This window comes from Aquarana catesbeiana, linkage group LG04 (assembly GCF_042186555.1).
Source record: "Aquarana catesbeiana isolate 2022-GZ linkage group LG04, ASM4218655v1, whole genome shotgun sequence".
Classification (NCBI taxonomy): Eukaryota; Metazoa; Chordata; class Amphibia; order Anura; family Ranidae; genus Aquarana; species Aquarana catesbeiana.
In genome coordinates, this window is record NC_133327.1 from 148,695,904 (window position 1) to 148,716,657 (window position 20,754).

Sequence of the window (20,754 nt, forward strand, 5' to 3'; positions counted from 1 at the left end):
CCAAGCCAACTTGATGTGCTTATCTCGCACCTCATCCATGGAAGCTTGAATCTTTACCTTTCAGTTCAAAATTTTAAAAAGGGCATATGCACCACACCTCCTAGATTACTATACCACCTCTTTGTTTTTCCTCCTTTCTTTAAGATGGCAATACATCATACAATCCGATTGTACAATCCCCTTTAGATCTATCATCAACCATGTAGCATAAGGGCCTGTCTTACTTGATACATATTGAATGGATTGATCAGGTGTAAATCTAAAGGAAAATTGTACAGAGATTGTTCAATCAGATTGTATAGTGTATGGCTAGCTTTATACAAGTACATGTGAGGGTGACATAAAGCTGTCAATGTTGTAATCCAGCTCAAGGAGGGGGGAGGGTGTAAAACACACTAATTTCACTTGCAGGCCCCATTCATACAGTGTAGTGGGAGCGCATGTTTTTGGTGCAATTTTCCCATGACACACATAAGACAGCCCCTTGATTTTATTGGGCTGCCCCACACACGTCAAACGCAGCAAAGTCGCTTATGGGGCATTTTGGTACATTGTGGTTTGCACATTTACTGCATGTTTGTCACGCATTTTTGCATTCGATAAAATGCATTTTTGCTTTCACGTTTGGGGTGCCATTAATTAATGGCAGCAAAAGCTCAGCCATTTTATTCCAGCTATATACAGGTTGCCATAATCTACACAATCTGATTGTATAATCTCCCTCAGATTTAACAGAACTATATAAAAAATTTTAATGAGCAGGGCCCTCTGATTCCTCTTGTATTGAATTGTATTGCAACTGTACTGTCTGCCCTCATGTTGTAAAGCGCAGCGCAAACTGTTGGCGCTATATAAATCCTGTATAATAATAATACCTCCTATCTATCCAATCATACAGGCAGTTACTTTACAAAGTTGATGACAAATCTACAGGAGATTGTATAATCAGATTGTGAAGTGAGCTTTACAGACTTGCAGGGACACATTTCTCCTATTTTCAATACTACGGCTCTGCTCCACATAGGCCATTATGTGATCGCTCAGCTCTGTCAAATGAACGGTCTATGCAAGATGAAGGTAACATACAAAACGCTCAATTAGTAAGAGGAAAAACACTAGCTATGTATAGAGGGAGAACAAAGCTCACTGACCTTGCCTGCATAGGAGAAGCATGAAAATGCAGAGGTGGGCAGAGGCAGTATCCTTAAGGGGGAGGGCAGGTGCAGGGTGTGTGTTAATGAGGTCAGCTGCTGAACTACTTCCATAGTTTAACAGTTTTCCTGTCCCAAATACCAGGATTAATAGCAGGAAGTAATGGAAGAGCTTTCTACAGGAGACTGGAGGTTGTGGGAAGGCCCACTCTAGAAGATAAAGGAAGCTTTTTCTTTTCTGCAACCGAGGTACAATAAAGGGTATATTAGGGAGGCTGGAAAACAGGGAAAAAAAAATGGGGTGAACTTAGCCTTAAAAAGAAGCGGGTACATAGTGTATGTTTAGCTTCCAGAGGAAAAAAAAGCCTGATACTAGACCAACATCTCCTTAATAATAGTAAGTATAGAAATTGTACTGTAGCTGTAAGCCTCTTAAATGCAGAAAATAGCAACATTATATACGTACTTTTCTTGTGTACAGCTAACATGAGTGGGCGGTCACTGGGATGAAGGTGCAGAAGGATGGGACTGCCAATCAAATCCTGGGGCAGGTAACCCAACAAGGGAACAGCCCTGTATATATAAAAGATATAAAAGATTAGAACAGAAAACAAGTTAAACAATTTCTAGGCTGAAGACTAAAGTCTTCTTACCTCTCATCCACATCCTGGAAAAGGCAGCTTGGAGTGTGTGTGGTTGTGAAAATGCGTTTATCTGCAGGGATCCGAGGAGCTAAAATAAAAAACAAGGGAACACAATCTCATCAACATGCCGTGTTAACAGAGATCTTCTGCTGCATTCTAAAAGCCAAGCTGGATGTCAGCTCCATTATTAGCGGAGATACCAAAAATTAATAACTTTAGTGTGTGTTTTAACATACTGTATACAGTCAACACCCAGCATAATTTGCCAATACGCAAGATATGATTACAAGCTTCTCTCTGAGTGTCAATGGATGACACTATCATGTGATGTTTTCCAGGGAGTGTTTGCAACATCTTTCTCAGATCAAGCAGAAAACAGTGTGATAGAGAGGTCCTGCTGCTCCAGATTTACCAGAGATATGAGGAATATCTACCACTCACTGAGCAATAACCAGATGGAAATATTAAAAAAACATGTCTAATAATGAGTTAAATGGAGACCACCCCTGCTCTAATTACACTTCTAAGCTTTTCCTGAGACAGTACAGATCAATTATTACAAAGGATTACACAGCAAATAAAAACCTATAGGCTACCAGAAGGAGGACAAAGATCAAAATGCAGCATCTTTCATAGCATTTCTGTAATATAAGCACTACCCATTAAAATAATAAAAAAAAAATATGTGTACCTTCATATCCTGAGTGTACTCGTTCTGCAAACAGTACGCAGCATAGCTGCTCTGCGGTGCCCCCATCCGCCTCTGTCTGTATTCGGATCAGGTATGGGGTAAGGTTGAAGGGATGGTAAGATACTTCCCGCCGTGACTGTTGTCCACAACTGAGGAAAAATGCAGAGCTGTCAAAATGGTACTGAATGTATAATAGGCAAATACAAAATCCAAGAGACCACACTTGGACATGAAACTGTCCATCTCCTTAACCATATGACCCCCAGGCCAATTCTGATATTTCACGCATACAGTATTTCACAAAAGTGAGTACACCCCTCACATTTTTGTAAATATTTTATTATATCTTTTCATGTGACAGCACTGAAGAAATGACACTTTACTACAATGTAAAGTAGTGAAGTACAGTTTATATAACGGAGTAAATTTGCTGTCCCCCCAAAATAACTCACACAGCCATTAATGTCTAAACCGCTGTCAACAAAAATGACTACACCCCTAAGAGAAAATGTCCAAATTGGGCCCAAAGTGTCAATGTTTTGTGTGGCTACTAGAGGTCGACCGATATATCGGCCGATAGTTGGCTTTTTTTACTTAATCGGCAGATGCTGATTGTGCCGATAAAAAAAGCCGGGACTTGCAAGTGACTTCTGTAATAGAAGTCAGTGCAAGTTGTCTGAAGTTTTCTTCTCTCCTCCTCTGGGCAGCCTGCCAAGTCTGATAAGAAGATACATTGTATCTCTTCAGGTTTTTTTATCAATAGACTGAACTCCGTGTGGAGGAGTTCTCAGTTTAACCATTTAAAGACTAAATCTTTTCTGACACTTGTTGCTTACAAGTAAAAATCCTGTATTTTCTGCTAGAAAATCACTTAGAACCCCCAAACATTATATATATTTTTTTTAGCAGAGACCCTAGGGAATAAAATAGCGGTTGTTGCAATATTTTATGTCACACGGTATTTGCGCAGCGGTCTTTCAAACGCAATTTTTTTTGAAAAAATACACTAATGAAATAAAAAAAAAAAAAAAAGCAGTAAAGTTAGCCCATTTTTTTTCGTCCGAAAGTTTTGATTACCTGTTTTTGTGTATTTAATATTTAAGATATAGTTATTTTTTTTTAATCTAAATTATACATACAAGTGAACTGATTGGAGGTTTGCTTTGTTTAATAAATGTTTAAATGTAAAAAATTTTCTGTATCACTTTTTACTTAAGGCTGCTTTCACACTGGAGTGTTGACGGTAAAACGCTGTTAGTTTTAGCGGCGCTTTACCGTCATTTTAGCGGCGCTATTCGGCTGCTAGCGGGGCGCTTATAACCCAGCTAGCGGCCGAGGAAGGAGTTAAATGCGCCCCTGATGCGCTGCTGTCGAAACGCTTTGTAGGCGCTTCGGCAGCGGTGCGCATTCATTTCAATGGGCAGGAGTGGTGGTATACACCGCTCCAAAGATGCCGCTTGCAGGACTTTTTTTTAACATCCTGCCAGCGCATCGCCTCAGTGTGAAAGCACTCGAGCTTTCACACAGACTGCAGGGGAGCCGTTTTACAGGCACTTTACAGGCGCTATTTTTAGCCCAAAAGCGCCTGAAAAACACCCCATTGTAAAAGGGGTCTAACTGTTAGATTTTATGAGATGAAGGGGGGAAAAAAAAAAAAAAAAAAAAAAAAAATCGGCCTAATATATCGGCCCAAAAAAAAAATCGGCATCATATATCAGCCACCGCGATTTCTAAATATCGGCATCGGCCAGAGAAAAACCCATATCGGTCGACTTCTAGTGGCTACCATTATTTTCCAGCACTGCCTTAACCCTCTTGGACATGGAGTTTACCTGCGCTTGACATGTTTCCACTGGAGTCCTCTTCCACTCCTCCATGAGGGAGCTGGTGGATGTTAGAGACCTTGCGCTCCTCCACCTTCCGTTTGAGGATGCCCCACAGATGCTCAATAGGGTTTAGGTCTGGGGACATGCTTGGCCAGTCCATCACCTTTACCCTCAGCTTCTTTGGCAAGGCAGTGGTCGTCTTGGAGGTGTGTTTGGGGTCGTTATGTTGGAATACTGTCCTGCATCCCAGTCTCCGAAGGGAGGGGGATCATGCTCTGCTTCATTATTTCACAGTGCATGTTGGCATTCATGGTTCCCTCAATGAACTGTAGCACCCCAGTGCCGGCAGCATTCATGCAGCCCAAGGCCATGACACTCCCACCACCATGCTTAACTATAGGCAAGACACACTTGTCTTTGTACTCCTCACCTGGTTGCCGCCACACACTCTTGATTCCATCTGAACCAAATAAGTTTATCTTGGTCTCATCAGACCACAGGACATGGTTCCAGTAATCCATGTCCTTAGTCTGGTTGTCTTCAGCAAACTGTTTGCGGGCTTTCTTGTGCATCATCTTTAGAAGAGGCTTCCTTCTGGGACAACAGCCATGCAGACAAATTTGATGCAGTGTGCGGCGTATGGCCTAAAACACTTACAGGCTGACCCACCACCCCTTCAACCTCTGCAGCAATGCTGGCAGCACGCATACGTCTATTTCCCAAGGACAACCTCTGCATAGGATGCTGTGCATATCTTTTCATGTGACAACACTGAAGAAATGACACTTTGCTACAATGTAAAGTAGTGAGTGTACAGCTTGTATAACAGTGTAAATTTGCTGTCCCCTCAAAATAACTCACACAGCCATTAATGTCTAAACCGCTGTCAACAAAAGTGAGTACACCCCTAAGTGAACATGTCCAAATTGGGCCCAATTAGCTATTTTCCCTCCCCTGAGTCATGTGACTAGTTAGTGTTACAACGTCTCAGGTGTGAATGGGGAGCAGGTATGTTAAATTTGGTGTCATCGCTCCCACTCACTGGAAGTTCAACATGGCACCTCCTGGCAAAGGACTCTTTGAGGATCTGAAAAAAAGTATTGTTGCTCTACAAAAAAAGATGGCCTAGGCTATAAGAAGATTGCCAAGACCCTGAAAATGAGCTGCAGCACGGTGGCCAAGACCATACAGCGGTTTAACAGGACAGGTTCCACTCAGAACAGGCCTCACCGTGGTCGACCAAAGAAGTTGAGTGCACGTGCTCAGCGTCATATCCAGAGGTTGTCTTTGGGAAATAGACGTATGAGTGCTGCCAGCATTGCTGCAAAAGTTGAAGGGGTTAGCCTGTCAGTACTCAGACCATTCCCTGCACACTGCATCAAATTGGTGTGCAGGACTGTCCTCCCAGAAGGAAGCCTTTTCTAAAGATATTGCACAAGAAAGCCACCAAACAGTTTGCTGAAGACAAAAAGATTAAGGACATGGATTACTGGAACCATGTCCTGTGGTCTAACGAGACCAAGATAAACTTATTTGGTTCAGATGGTGTCAAGCATGTGTGGCGGCAACCAGGTGAGGAGTACAAAGACAAGTGTGTCTTGCCTACAGCCAAGCATGGTGGGGGGAGTGTCATGCTCTGGGGCTGCACGAGTGCTCCTGGCACTGGGGAGCTACAGTTCATTGAGGGAATTATGAATGCCAACATGCACTGTGACATAGTGAAGCAGAGCCTGATCCCCTCCCTTCGGAGACTGGGCTGCAGGGCAGTAGTCCACCATAACCACCCCAAACACACCTCCAAGATGACCACTGCCTTGCTAAAGAAGCTGAGGGTAAAGGTGATGGACTGGCCAAGCAGGTCTCAAGACCTAAACCCTACTGAACATCTGTGGGGCATCCTCAAATGGAAGGCGGAGGAGCGCAAAGTCTCTAACATCCACCAGCTATGTGATGTCATCATGGAGGAGTGGAAGAGGACTCCAGTGGCAACCTGTGAAGCTCTGGTAAACTCCAACCGGGTTAAGGCAGTGCTGGAAAAAAATGGTGGCCACACGAAATATTGATACTTTGGTCCCCATTTGGACATTTTCACTTAGAGGTGTACTCACTTTTGTTGCCAGCGGTCTAAGACAAAAATGGCTGTGTGTTGAGTTATTTTGAGGGGACAGCAAATTTACACTGTTATACAAGCTGTACACTTCACTACTTTACATTGTAGCAAAGTGTCATTTCTGCAGTGTTGTCACATGAAAAGATATAATAAAATATTTACAAAAATGTGAAGGGTGTACTCACTTTTGTAAGGTACCGTACATGTAAAAATCTGCACGAAAATTACTTGGAACCCCCACACATTACATACATATTTTTAAACAGAAGCCCTGGAGAATAAAATCTTGTTTTTTAAAAATGTTTTGTGTCACACAATATTTACACAGCGGTTTATCAAATGCAAATTTTCAGGGAGGAAAAAAAAAAAAAAAAGTTAATGAATTTTAGTGAACACAAACACAATATAATACCCACATTTTAGGTAAAATATAAGAGACGATGTTATGCCGAGCAACAAAATACCAAAGATGTCACTCTTTAAAACTGCACACCCCATGGAATGATGGTACATTAAAGTATCCATAGGCAAAGCTTTAAAAGCCTTTACAGGTGATCAGTTTAGAGTTACACAGAAGGTCTAATGTCTCCCCAGAGGAATGAGAAAGCCCAAGAAAGATGGCAGCGGCATGAGGGGGGTAACCCCCTTCCGCTGCCTGTAAAAGTGATCAAGCGGCTGTAGTGCCACTCAGATCACTTTTACATAAAAGAATCACCTGCTAAAAAGAACAATACTGAAATCATGACTGCAGCTATGATCCTGGTATAACCACCTCAATACAAGGCCGTACGTATATGTACAGCAGTATTGAGGTGGTTAAAGTAGAACTAAAGGCAAAACTTTATTTTGGATAGCATTAGGAAGGGTTATAACTCAGGTTTTTTGTGTTTGTTTTTTTTGCCACCTGTGTCCCATTGGGGAGATTTCACTTAACTTCCTGGCACATTGCAAAAACAGGAAACGAGGAAAAATTACTCCAAGGTGGTGGAATCCCTCGCCACTGAGGTAGATGTTAGGGACATTCAGAGGACTTCTTTAACTATTATACAAGATGGACACTAGATTTTAGCATATTTTAGCTAAACTGGTTTCTTTATGACCTCTGTGACAGCCAGTCACAGAGGTTATGTGACCCGAATGCCCGCCTCCTGGCATCTAAAAGTTTTTGAAGGGCCAGGAGATGGTGGCGGGAAGGGGTTAATGTTGACTTCTCAATATCTCTAATAGCATGATTAATGAGGTAACACCCTAAAATACGCTTAAAATGTATCATTAATGACCATGGAAATAAATATCGCTGCTTATCCAAAGAAACAAACAGAAACTGCAATACAAGTGCTCTTGTGACCATGTCAGTTTCTCTAGCATTATGGTACATTTGGGTGCACCTTAAACCTTCCCTTCTAGGACAAGTGTGGTATCAAATTAAAACAGCCAAGAGCAGAGTGGAAGCCACAATAGGATCGGCCACCCAGACAGTAGAATACAGCCAGGGTCACCAGAACTAGTGTCCCCCATTGGAAGATTTCCCCTCTATTCCTGTTCTGGTGACAATCCAGAACGTGAGATTTTTTTTCACATTCACTCTTGGTGATAATGGTAAACAGGACAAACAGATAGGGTGAATCTTCTTAACTGGGACAGCATGCACTACCAGGCACTGAAATACTTCAAGAAAGCCATAGAGAAGGTGATTATCTACACTTAATTGGGTTTACAAGTTATTTTTTTTTTTTTTTTTTTTTTTTTTTTTTTTTAGGAGGGGGTGATCCTTTTCCAACTCAGCGATTCAGTTTTTGAAAAAAAATTGACATATTGGTGTTATATCTTTCACTTAGATGTTATAGGTTGCACTGAGTAAATGCAGCTGGCCAAAACAACTGTGTCCGTCTTCATTTTAGGCTGCAAAGCAACAAAATGTGATTTTAAAGGGGGTGATTCTTTTCTATACCCATTGTAGTTTGGCTCCATTAAATCATAACAGAAATCACCCAAATGGCCCCGATCAAAAGTTTACATACCCTGGAATGTTTGGCCTTAGTACAGACACACAAAGTGACACACAGGATAAAATGCCAACGAAAAGGTTCATTTCACACGTCTGTGGCTTTCTAAATTGCAAGCTGGTTGCTGTGAGGGCACTGAACAGGAGGGGAAAGGCCAGGAGTACAGAAAAGGCACCCGAGAAGGAGGAGGATTTGGGCTGCTCTGTGCAAATCTACTGCAACAGAGCAGGCAAGTATAACATATTTGTTATTTTTATAGGAAAAAAAAACGAGAGACTTTAGCATCACTTTAAAATTTACCGCAGTAAGGCTGGAGGTGGCAGCTATTTTAAAAAGGCACCCAATGGTGTAAACCGTGGGGTTGCTCCAGGTGCTGTGGCTATGGGGCTCTGGACCAAGAAACCACGCCAAGGCTCAAAAGTACATTCAGGCCTGGAAAGCATAATACAGAGCCCAATGCCAGAAGGTTACATTTCAGGCTAGACCAACACATTCAGTACAGCGAGGACCAGGTATGGTCTCCAAAGTTAGGCTAGGGAAACTCTGATCCAGATAGCTGCTATGAAAAAAGCTTATTTGTGCTCTTGTGTGACCCAGAATCAGCTAACAGGCTAAAGTAGGCTTTCCAAGGGGTTTTCCTCTTTCTCAGAGCCTTATGGAACAGAGTCTGGTGTGCATGTTTATATGTAGTGGACTGGATGGGTGGTATAGCCTTGGGGGAATAATCCTCCTTTGCTTATGCAATAGTCTTTACTCATCACAGCACACCAATGAGTGGCGATAGTATGGCCCTTCAACCAGATCTGACCCGTTTGTAGGCATCCAGATGTGGGCTGAATTGAACACGCAGGCAGGTGTTGCACAGTATGGACAAAGATGTTCAAGAGATAAGCCTCTTGGAGGTCCAATTTCCGCATACAATGTGCATACAGGCTGCACGAAGTGACAGAGCGTGCTGTGTGTTAGTCTGGTGGTGGTGTGGGAAGAGATGGCACACACCACCACACTGACACACATGGCGCTCTGGCACTGTGTGTAGCCTGTATGCACATTGTCTGACAGCAAATGGTTTCCTCAGTTCCCAGACGTTTACAGAGTGTTAAAAGAGGAGGGGATGCTACATCGTGGTAATCATAGACTTTGAGACATATTGTTGCCATCAATTTCAAAATTACCTTATTTTATTCTCAAAACAGTAAATTTTCTCAGTTTAAACATTTGCAATGTTTTCTATTTTCTATTGTGAATAAAATATGGGTTTATGAGACTTACAAATAATTGCATTCTATTTTATGTAGATTTTACATAACTTTTTGGAATTGGGGTTCTAAATACTTGAGTCCAGTGAATTCTTGGTGTGAGTTCTCACTGCTCTTGGCCTGCAACTTACTGTGCTCAACGCATCACTGTGACAACCCGACGTCCAACCTCCCATCCAGACTGGAGGCAAATCCAAATAGGTTACTTTGTGCAATCTGAGGAAGCTGTCATCATTTTCTGTTAAATGAGTAGAGAAACAGCCTTCCAATGTGCTGGAAATAATCTCAGCAGAGGCACAGCTCACTGCAAGGACTGTAGCTATACAGGGGGTCCCCTACTTACAAACATCCAACTTACAAACGACTCCTACTTACAAACAGAGGGAGACAACAGGAAGGGAGAGGAAATCCACCCCTAGGAAGGGAAATTCACTCCTGTAAGAGTTAATATGGGGAAAAGCTGTCTTCACTGATGCTTTATCACCAATCCTTGTTTCCCTAATAACCCAAAATTTTCAAAATCCAATTGTCATTGGGACAGAAAGTGAGGTGAGGAGCACAGACAGCAAAACAAATGTTACAGGGGTGATAACCCTTCCCTATGTTATCTGAAAAACTTAAATATAGATTTTTTGGCTGGAGCTACACTTAAAAAATTTACCTGTTCCGACTTACAAACAGATTCAACTTAAGAACAAACCTAAAGTCCCTATCTTGTTTGTAACCCGGGGACCCCCTGTAGTGTGCCAGGCTGCTACTAAATCAAATTAGAAATATTCTTTGCCGTTAGGCCTTAGCTCATGTGATTTACAACTTAAAGGTCAGAGGCTTGTCAGTAGTGTCTTGGATCAGTTGCAAGCAGACATGGGGGTGTAAAGAACTGCATTTGTCCCCAGGATCGATAGTATTAAGAGGCTTCCGTGTCTTGAGCTATGGCACATAGGAACAAAAAGTAAACTAGTAATGTCATCTTACCTGATCCGACAGTAAAATGATTTTTCTTCTAAGCCATCAAGATATCCAGAATCTAAAAATAAGAAGAAAAAAAAAAGTTTAATTGTTCGCAAAAAAAAACACAAACACACACACACACACTTCACACACACACACACACTACTTCCTACAGCTAAAGCTAAACCAATGCACGGAGAACCCCACCGTGTGTGTGGCCAAACATTTGTGTACACCTAACCTACCCACCTTGTTGGACATCCCACTTCAAGACTTCAAAAAGTAAACATAGGTGATCGGGTGATGTTGTGGGCAAAAGAGCGGGCAAAGGAGCACAGGCTGTAGAAGTGCCCTTGTTCTCCTCTAAGCCACACAGGCTGTGTGAGCTGCTGCTGGATGAGTCTGTTTTGTTGGGAGTGAGAGCGGCTGTCACAGCCACTGTTGAGGAGAGCAAGAGGTAAACACGAGAAGCAGAGACTAGTCTCAGTTGCTAGGGAAAGTGAAACATAAGGTCCCATCCTAAAAAGGTAAGCAAAACTCCAACTATAGGTGGAGGCAAAAACTCTCTCACTGCAGGTGGAACTGCACATGAAGTGGTTTTATCACTTTTTGATTCTTTATCCACTCGAAGACCAAGCCTTTTCTGGCAGTTTTTGTTTACAAGTTTTTGCTAGAAAATTACTTATAACCCCCAAACATTATATATTGTTTTTAGCAGAGACCCTGGGGAATAAAATGGTGATCGTTGCATTTTTTTTTCATGTTATACGGTATTTGCGAAGGTTTAATGAATTAAACACAAAGAAAACCAAAACACATACCCCAACTTTTTGTAAAATGTGAAAGATGATGTTGCACCGAGTAGATACCAAACATGTCAAACTTCAAAATTTGAATGGCAATAAAACGACGGTACTTGAAAATCTCCATAGGCAACGGCTTAACATTTTTACAGGTTACCCGTTGAGAGTTACAGGGGGTCTAGTGCTAGCATCATTGCTCTCGCGCCAACAGTCGCGTCAAAACCTCAAGTGTGGTGGGAATACGGTTTACGGTTTCAGGTGCAATTTACGTATATGTTTGCTTCTGCACACGAGCTTGGAGCAACTTTAATTTTTTTTTTTTTTATTACTTTTATTCCTATTACAAGGAATGTAAACACACACACATGTTGCGGTTTGCAAGTGGTTTACCGGGATTATGGCTGATGTGATCAGCCATAACCTGGTAGTTTTTTTTTAGCCACCGGCCAGCTTTCTCTTGAAAGTGTTTGTTTGTGGCTCATGACTCATCGACCGAACACCCCCCCCCCCCCCCCCACAGTTTACGATGCTCAATGACAGTTATGAATGAACAGAGTCAGTGATCCGTGACTCTGTGCATTCGGAAAAGGAAGGCGCCGGTAAATACCATATTATATTCCTTCCTCTGCTCTCCATCCTGGACAGATAGAGGACAGAGGGGGGCCAAGGAGCATGGAGGGGGGACCGAGGAGCACATGGGGGACAGTCATGGGTGATTGGTGTGGCGCTGGGGAGGAGTTACAATCACCAATCTCCCTATATAGATTTTAATAAAGCAGCTGAATGCCAGGGTAGGGGAGAGGATGAGAAGCGGCTGTTGGCTGCTTTATTGAAATGTATACAGGAAGATCAGTGATTGTAACTCAGTGCCGCACCAATCACCCCTGACTGTCCAAGTATTGGATTAAGCATCAGAGGATTTGCCCGAGTACAAGTACTCGGGCAAATGCTCGGTATCGGCACCGATACTAGTATCTGTGCAACCCTTTATATTTATATATTTGATCCAAAACAAATATTTGGTGTGACTACCCTTTGGCATCAAACCAGCATCAATTCTTACACTTGCACAAAGTCAGGGATCTGATGGGGAAACAAGGTTATATGACCCAACTATGCACAAAAACATAGCAACTGGGGTGCTGTAGCAGGAGGCAGTTTGTTCACCGAAGGGCTGGAGAGCGGTACAATAATGAGTGTCTGCAAGCAACAGTGAAGCATGGTGGAGGTTCCTCGCATATCTGGGGATGCATTTCTGCAAATGGAATTGGAGATTTGGCCAGGAGCAATGGCGTCCCCGATGCTGAAAAATACAGTGATCGGCCCCAAATTTATAATGCAGCAGGACAATGACCCCAAACATACAGCCAAGGTCATTAACAACAATCTTCAGCGTAAAGAACAAGGAGTCCTGGAAGTGATGGTTTAGCCCCTACAGAGCCCTGATCTCAACATTGAGTCTGTCTGGGACTATATGAAGAGACAAAAGGATTTGAGACAGCCTACATCCACAGAAGATCTGTTAATTCTCCAAGATGTTTGGAACAACCTACCTGCTGAGTTCCTTCAAAAAAAAACAAAAAACAAAAAAAACAAACCCCACACAAAAACGGTGTGCAAGTGTACCAAGAATTTATGCCGTTTTGAAGGCAAAGGGCAGTTACACCAAACATTGACTTGGACTTCTTTTCTGTTCATTTACTTTCCATTTTATTAATTGATAAAAAACTATTAACACTTCTATTTCTGAAAGCATTCTTAATACCTGCCTAAAACTTTTGCACAATAATATAAATATATAGATTAGGTTTTGGTGTACGGCATTGACACTCAGGGAAATTTTTGTGGGTCATATTTTACTTATGTCTCATAAGCTCATAGGGTATATTTATATCAAAAAGTAAGCGTTGCACTATATAGATTTAAAGTTTGGAAATTGATATATAACCACTAGCAGACCTAAACTGTATAGGAAGGGGGTAAATTGGACAGCGCAGAATTTACTGACCGAATTACACAGAGGATAGTGAAAAAATTTGTAATGATAAATTAAGTCCCAACCAGGAAGAAATCCCCTTACTAAGCAGTATCCCTTACCGCCTCCATTGCAGATACTCCATGATGGAAGCCTGTATGGATTAGTGGAGCTGTAGAACACACTGACATCCTGTGGGGCCAGGAGCTCGACAAAGCGAACATTGGAGAACAGATCTGTATTACAGCGAAGCACAACTGAGGCCTGCTCCGAAATATAGAGGATCCGCCCAGTTACTAAGGACACCGCCGCAGCGAATACATCCTGTATATGTGCACAATAGACAGAAAAAAATAATAGTCTATTTCTGCATTAAGGCCATTACAACATTTTTCCTACATCAGTCTACACACTCACACAAATTTTTTGCCCCACAGCCACACATAATCCCATGAAAGACATATGTTTAAAAATAAATAAGGGTGTAATCCATGAATTGCTTTTATGATTGTTCTACTGAGAGGTACAAGGAGGGAGTAGAAAAGTCTCATAAGTGGCCAGAAACAGAACAGGAAAGATGCGATTTCTCTTGAGAGACTTTACCAAGAGCTAAGAAAAAAAAAAAAAAAAAAAAGCAAAAAGCTTCTACACAAATGTAAATCTCTACTCCGTTTTAAAGGTCAATCTTTTGAATTTGGAATATAGTTATAGTTGTGTTTTTTTTTTCTCCTTCAACCTAACTATGCAACTATATTCCAAATACAAAAGATTGACAAGGACCTTCAAAACAGGAGTAGAGTTTTATATTTGTGTCATATGCGGAGTGTAGAAGCCCCCCCCTTCAAGTCCACCTAGTACAAAAAATGCTACTTGTGTATGGCCAGACTTTACAGTCAAGTTTGCTGGCGCATACTAATGCTGTTCAGTTTAGTCTGGGCATCCAAGCTTCAATGGCCTCTGGTCAAGACAGGTCAAATGAAAATATTTTTAAACCTGTAAAATGTGATACATTTCCTTATATAAAACATAGCACCATTTTGCCATTTTTTTATTACTCTAACCCTTGAGAATAAGGCATAAGCATTTTAGCACTTTACAGAACATGGTATTGTATATATCAAGGGCTCTTTAAAAGGTGAAGGCCATCTGACCAAGGTTTCTTACCATATTGTTCTTTGTATACTCAGAGGTAATATTTGCAATCTCCTCCACTGTGTAGCATGAGAGATCCTGCCCACATGGTTGATCATTATTAGTCATTAAAAGCTGGTAATAGTCTTCATTGGCTAAGGAATACAGTAAATAAAACACAGGCTAGAACATAATTACACTGCAAAGTAACCTCTGGAAAAAAGGAGTACAATATATAGTTATATACTAAAAGGAAACAATGAAAGTAAAGATGTTTGCAGAGCCAAATCTACAAGTTTTGTGTTGTTAAAAAAATAAAAAGGAAGGGGGGGGGGGGGGGGTTGAATATATATATATATATATATATATATATATATATATATATATATATATATATATATATATATATATATATATATATATAAATACTTGCCTGCTTTGTGCAGTGGTTTTGCACAGAGCAGCCCTGATCCTCCTCTCATCGGGTCTTCCGCAGGCGCTCCTGACTCTCCACCACCATAACAATTCGCTTCCCATGGGGGCACTCATGCAGGCTTGCTCCTGAGCCAGCTCCGTGTGCTCATAAACACACAAAGCGTGGCTCCGCCCTGCCCCCTCCTCACTGGCTGTGGGAGCAGGGGCAGGGCAGCAGGAGCCAATGGCTGTCTGAGCCTATGAGTAGGGAGAGCCACTGCCCTCATGTAGTGCTGGATTGAGATCGGGGTCGGGGGGGGGGGGGGGGGGGGGGGGCGGTTTCTACCTTACTGCAGAGGAGGCATTAAGGTAAACACCTTCAGCTTTTAGGACCACTTTAAATGAGCTATTCAATATGTAATTGAAAGTTGAATCGCCATCTAAAGCCTGCTACATACTGTTAGTTTTTTCTGTTCAAACCAACGTGAATGAAAAAAAAAAAAAAAAAAAAAAGAAAAAACTGCTAGCTCTGGTCAGAGTACTATGTGAAGTACAGTGATCTCCCCCGCTGAGCTGTTGTGTTCTGACAGGGGGACAAGGGGACCGCGTCCCCCCCAATAAAAAATCCGATCAGCGCTCGCTTCTGGAGTCGTTCAGCTGCTGGTTTTCCAGCATGCTCGTCCGACAGACCGACATACACTTGGGCCGAATGTCAGCTTTTTTTTTTGAACAGGCAAGTGTCTCTGACATTCGGCCCGTGTGTACCTGGCTTAACTCCCCATAGCTCAAAGATTCTCTAGAGGCAACTCTCCCCATTGTTGTTGATTGTCTATTACCATCATGTCTGTTTCACTAAGGGGAGTCCTACTATTATTACTGCAATCTCCATAGTGAAGAAAAAAAACAAAAAACCACCAGACAAAAATGAGAATGGCCTATTCCAGCAGGTGAAGCTACAAACTCAAAAAGGCAGAGAGCTCACCACTAGAGCCATTATAAAATACGGGAAGCTTGTTGATGATTCAACATCCATCCAAAGCTCGGCTGAGGCATTTACATGGTCCCTACAGCGATTTTGGCATACAGCCGAGGGGATTTATAGAGTAAAAAATAAAATAATTCAGTCAAGCTGACTTACTTCTATGCTGTAGTAGTTTAGTCTCCTGAAAGTCAGGTCTATTCATTAAAAAGAGCTTATAAATCATTCCCATGCTAGTTCACACAAAGCCATCTGAATTTCCAAAAAGACAGTCAACAAGAGAACAAGGCAATGCTAGGCCTTCTATTAGAAAGCCCAGCAAGCTAAGCAAACAGACTGCTGTAGAGACACCCTGTATTAAAATGAATATTTCAAATAAATGATAACACACAAATATAGAGTTAAAAGCTCAGTTATTAAAGTAAATATGAAAAAAAAAGGGGCCAAAAGCAGCAATAGTTTCCATTCGATGTATTTTGTAGCAAAAATTTTATAAATGACTTTATCATAAAGTAGCTTTGAATTTTGGGATTTGAGGTAGTATGATGTTATTTACAGACCGAGTGCATTACCTTTCACCTGCTGGATGCAATGCAAAGCGTAGTGGAGAGAGGCAGCAGTGCTGAACTTTCCTTGAAACTTATTTTCAGGAGGGAGATGGGAACGAAGCTCCTTCAGTATTTTCATTAATTCCTTTTGGGTTTTGGCTTTAGCTGGCTGTTCACTGCTGCAAAAAGAAAATATAAATGCCAGTTAGGACTGAATAAAGAGAGGTTGTAAACAAAGTCCAGTGCAGAAAAACTCCGTAAGCTAATCCTTGTATGAGTGAAACTAATCACTGCAGGACAGCAAACCAGTAAGCAGAGTTGGGCACATTCACATTAGCAGTAAAACCCTGTGGTTGAGCCACACTTTTAGTGCCCCCTTTCCCATCCACCCCTTTTAGCAGCAGCCGTGAGTACACAACAAAGCATTGCAGTCGTGGCAGGAATTATACCCTCTGTTGCAGAAAGGGGCCACTCTGCACGTGACCTGCAGCTGCGTGCAATGTACAAGTGCAGGGATCAGGAGCTTAACCACTTAAGCCCCGGAAAAATTTGCCCCCTTAATGAACAGGCCATTTTTTGCAATGCGGCACTGTGCCGCTTTAACTGACTATTGTGTGGGCGTGTGACGTACTCAAACAAAATTGATGTCTTTTTTTTCCCCCAACAAATAGAGCTCTTTTTGGTAAAAATAAAATAAATTCGCAATAGTCTACAAAATAGGGGATTTATTTATGGCAATTTTATTATAATTTTTTTTTTTTAATTTTTTTTTTACTAGTAAATGGCCATGATCAGCGATTTTTAGCGGGACTGCAACATTGCAGTGGACAGATCGGACACTTTTGGGACCACTGACATTTATACAGCAATCAGAGCTAAAAATAGCCACTGATTACTGTATGTCATTGGCAGGGAAGGGGTTAACACTAGGGGCAATCAAGGGGTTAAATATTTGTCCTAGGGAGTGATTCTAACTGTGGGGGGGATGGGACTGACTGGAGGAGCCCGACCGCTGTTCATACTTAGTCTCTCCAGACAGAACGGAATTTACATTGACAAATCTCCGTTCTCTCTCTCTCTCGGGAAGCGATCGCGGGTGCCCAGCGACCGCGACGTGGGTTGAGGAACTTAAAGTGATTGTAAAGGTTCGCTATTTGTTTTTTGTTTTTTTACTTACCTGCTCTATGTGCAAGGGTTTTGCACAGAGTGGCCCAGATCCTCCTTTTCTGGGGTGTCCCGGCAGAGCTAATGGCTCCTCCTCTTCATTTGGTTCCCCGCACGGAAAGACGAATTCCATGAGGGCACCCGTGCGGGCGCACTCCCGAGTCCTGCTTCTGCTCCCATTGACACAGACCGCAGGACTCCGCCCCCCACGTTACTGGATTAAATTGAAAGCAGTGGAAGCCAAGGGCTCCCGCTACTATCAATCTATCCAATGAGGACCTGAGACAGCGGGTGGAGCTGCAGGGTAAGAATAATGGGGGCTCTGGAGGGCAGCTGAAGCGCAGGTTTTTCATCTTAATACATTAAGGTGAAAAACCTTGAGGGTTTACAACTCCTTTAACCGCTTCAGCCCCGGAAGATTTTCCCCTCTTCCTGACCAGAGCGTTTTTTTGCGATTCTGTACTGCTTCGCTTTAACTGACATTTGCACGGTGGTGCGACGTGGCTCCCAAACAAAATTGACATCCTTTTTTTCCCACAAATAGAGCTTTCTTTTGGTGGCATTTGATTGCCTCTGCGATTTTTATTTTTAAACAAAATAAGAGTGACAATTTTGAAAAAAAACGCATTTTTTACATTTTGTTATAATAAATATCCCCCAAAAATATATAAAACATTTTTTTCCCCTCAGTTTAGGCCGATCGTATTCTTCTACATATTTTTGGTAAAAAAAAATTGCAATAAGCGTTTATTGATTGGTTTGCGCAAAAGTTATAGCGGTTACTAAATAGGGGATAGTTTTATGGCATTTTTATTAATAATTTTTTTTTTTTACTAGTAATGGCTGCGATCAGGGCCTTTTATTGTGACTGCGACGTTATGGCGGACATTTTTGACACATTTTTGGGACCATTGTCATTTATACAGCGATCAGTGTGATTAAAAATGCACCGATTACTGTGTAAATGACACTGGCAGTGAAGGGGTTAACCATTAGGGGGCGGAGAGGGGTTAAGTATGTCCTAGGGGAGTGATTCTAACTGTAGGGGGGATGGGCTGTGTGTGTGACGTCACTGGATCTCTGCTCCGATGACAGGGAGCAGAGATCCAGTGACACTGTCACTAGGCAAAACGGGGAGATGCTGTTTACATCAGCATCTCCCCGTTCGTCCTCTCAGTGAGGCGATCGCGGGTATCCCCACGGCGATCGAGTCCGTGGGACCCACGACCCAACTCACGGAGCTCCCGGCCGGCGCGCATGCAATGGCACAGCGGGGAATTCAAATGGACGTACCTGTAAGTCCATTTATCCAGCCGTGCCATTCTGCCAACGTACATCAGCGTGCGCTGGTCGGGAACCGGTTAAACCTTCATATTTGCCTCTATGCTCCAGCATTGCTGAGAAGCTGCAGCTGTCTCATGTCGGCTCCAAGACCAAGAACTGAGCAATCACACGACCGCCGATTGCTCAGTTCTCTTATTTATTGGAGCAGAGAGCAGTGCCTGTCAGTCATCCTTTTCTGCTCTGCCCCTCCAGCGGTCACTAAGCGCTGGACAGGTGAGGGGTGGCGACATCCGGCTTTGGCTCTCAGCCACGCACTAATGGCCCATACACACGATCTGAAAATTCAATGACAGATCTTCCGGTTTTTTTTTTTTTGTTTTTTTTTTGCATGCTAGTTGCATATCGAAAATGGAGAGGTTACTAAAAAGTTACGAAAATTCTCATACACCAGGGAAAAAAAAAAAAACAGAAGTGATGTAATGTGTTGCAATGTATTTGAATCGTATTTTCGGAGGACAACTGTACTGATTAAACTAAAATAGTACGATCTGGTATCATATGGAAAAAAAAAAAAAAATTGTGCTTGTCTGATCAGATAATAAAATCGGATAGACTGTCGTAATCGGCTCTCGAAACTCTGTACTAATTATCAGACTATCGTACGATCGATTCAAAAGCGGTATTACGGGCCATAAGAGCTGGAGCCAGTTGTCAGTCAGGCGTGGAGCAGCTCTGCAAAGTCAGCCAATATCAGGCAAAATAAGCTGGCCGTAGGTCGGAGGAGGGCTAAAAGTACACTCCTGTGACACACAAGAGAAATACAGGCAAAAAGCTTTGGCCATACTTCTTTAAAGTGTATGAAATTACTAAAAACAATGCTCTTATTTGTTTCTTTTTGGACTGTTAAATATACTATTGAAAGGGTTTTGTTATATCTGTTCTATAAGTGCAAAATGTCAGCTCCTGTGTTATCTCAAGAACTGTCAATTAGCCCTCCCAGTCCTTATGTTGGACTAACCTATGTTAGTGATAACAACAATGGAAGGGCCTCAGTAGTTAAGCAATTGGGCAAGGCCAATACTATACGGTTCACAAAAACCTTGTGTGTGGTCGACCACTAAACAAGAAATTAGCAGCTAGCTCCATGGGTAACCATGAGTATTTTTGTACTTCTACTACTGCAATAGCAGCTATGAGCTTGTTCTAAAACTGTACAGCTGAACTGCCTACTGGAGGGCCCCACATTCATAAACACTCAAGCTGTGTGCAGAAGATGGCACTCCCCTCCAATTAAATTATAAGACTGAAGAAGGCATTATATTCTCCATTTTCTATACTTGCCATTTATAAATACCGTATCTTAATCAAGTGCATCTTATGTCTGTTATGCAACTTTTATTTTATTCCAGGGGCCACCCTGCGTTAAAGGGTTAAAACATGGGGAAAAGTATTGCAGAGATTTTTTTATTTTTCCCCTTGACAAATTTTGCAGGACAAGCAGGATACAACAAATATAGTAAGTAGCCAAAGACTACCTGAGAGGAAAACAAGTTTTTATGAAAACATCACAAGTAACCGCTGGCTTACCTGTAGCCACTAGTGGATGGATTATGTTCAGAGTCTGCCATCATTAAAGAGAATGCTCTGGAACTGCAGGTAGGGGGCTGGAAACCACAATCACTGCAAGCAAGACAGTATAAATAAAAAGGACAACATAGCAACAGCAAATTACCACTACATCAGACAAAATCATCTGTACAACTAAACCTGTCAAGGTTTTATTGCAGTAAGATACAACATAATAAAACAGGATGGGAA

The 20,754-nt window shown here is 42.0% G+C and overlaps 1 protein-coding gene across 2 annotated transcripts in view; it reads right to left on the reverse strand.

The window, feature by feature from the left end:
* The window catches only part of PER2 (period circadian regulator 2), a 132,141-nt gene that overhangs the window by 82,378 nt on the left and 29,009 nt on the right, over positions 1-20,754 (reverse strand). For both annotated transcript variants that reach the window (XM_073625862.1, XM_073625861.1), the window contains exons 3-10: positions 20,524-20,616; positions 16,513-16,667; positions 14,581-14,702; positions 13,539-13,740; positions 10,663-10,714; positions 2,487-2,635; positions 1,805-1,883; positions 1,618-1,724 (exon numbers count right to left, since the gene is read on the reverse strand). In XM_073625862.1, the coding sequence (XP_073481963.1) occupies positions 1,618-1,724; positions 1,805-1,883; positions 2,487-2,635; positions 10,663-10,714; positions 13,539-13,740; positions 14,581-14,702; positions 16,513-16,667; positions 20,524-20,616 (959 nt within the window). The remainder of the gene's footprint in view (positions 1-1,617; positions 1,725-1,804; positions 1,884-2,486; positions 2,636-10,662; positions 10,715-13,538; positions 13,741-14,580; positions 14,703-16,512; positions 16,668-20,523; positions 20,617-20,754) is intronic.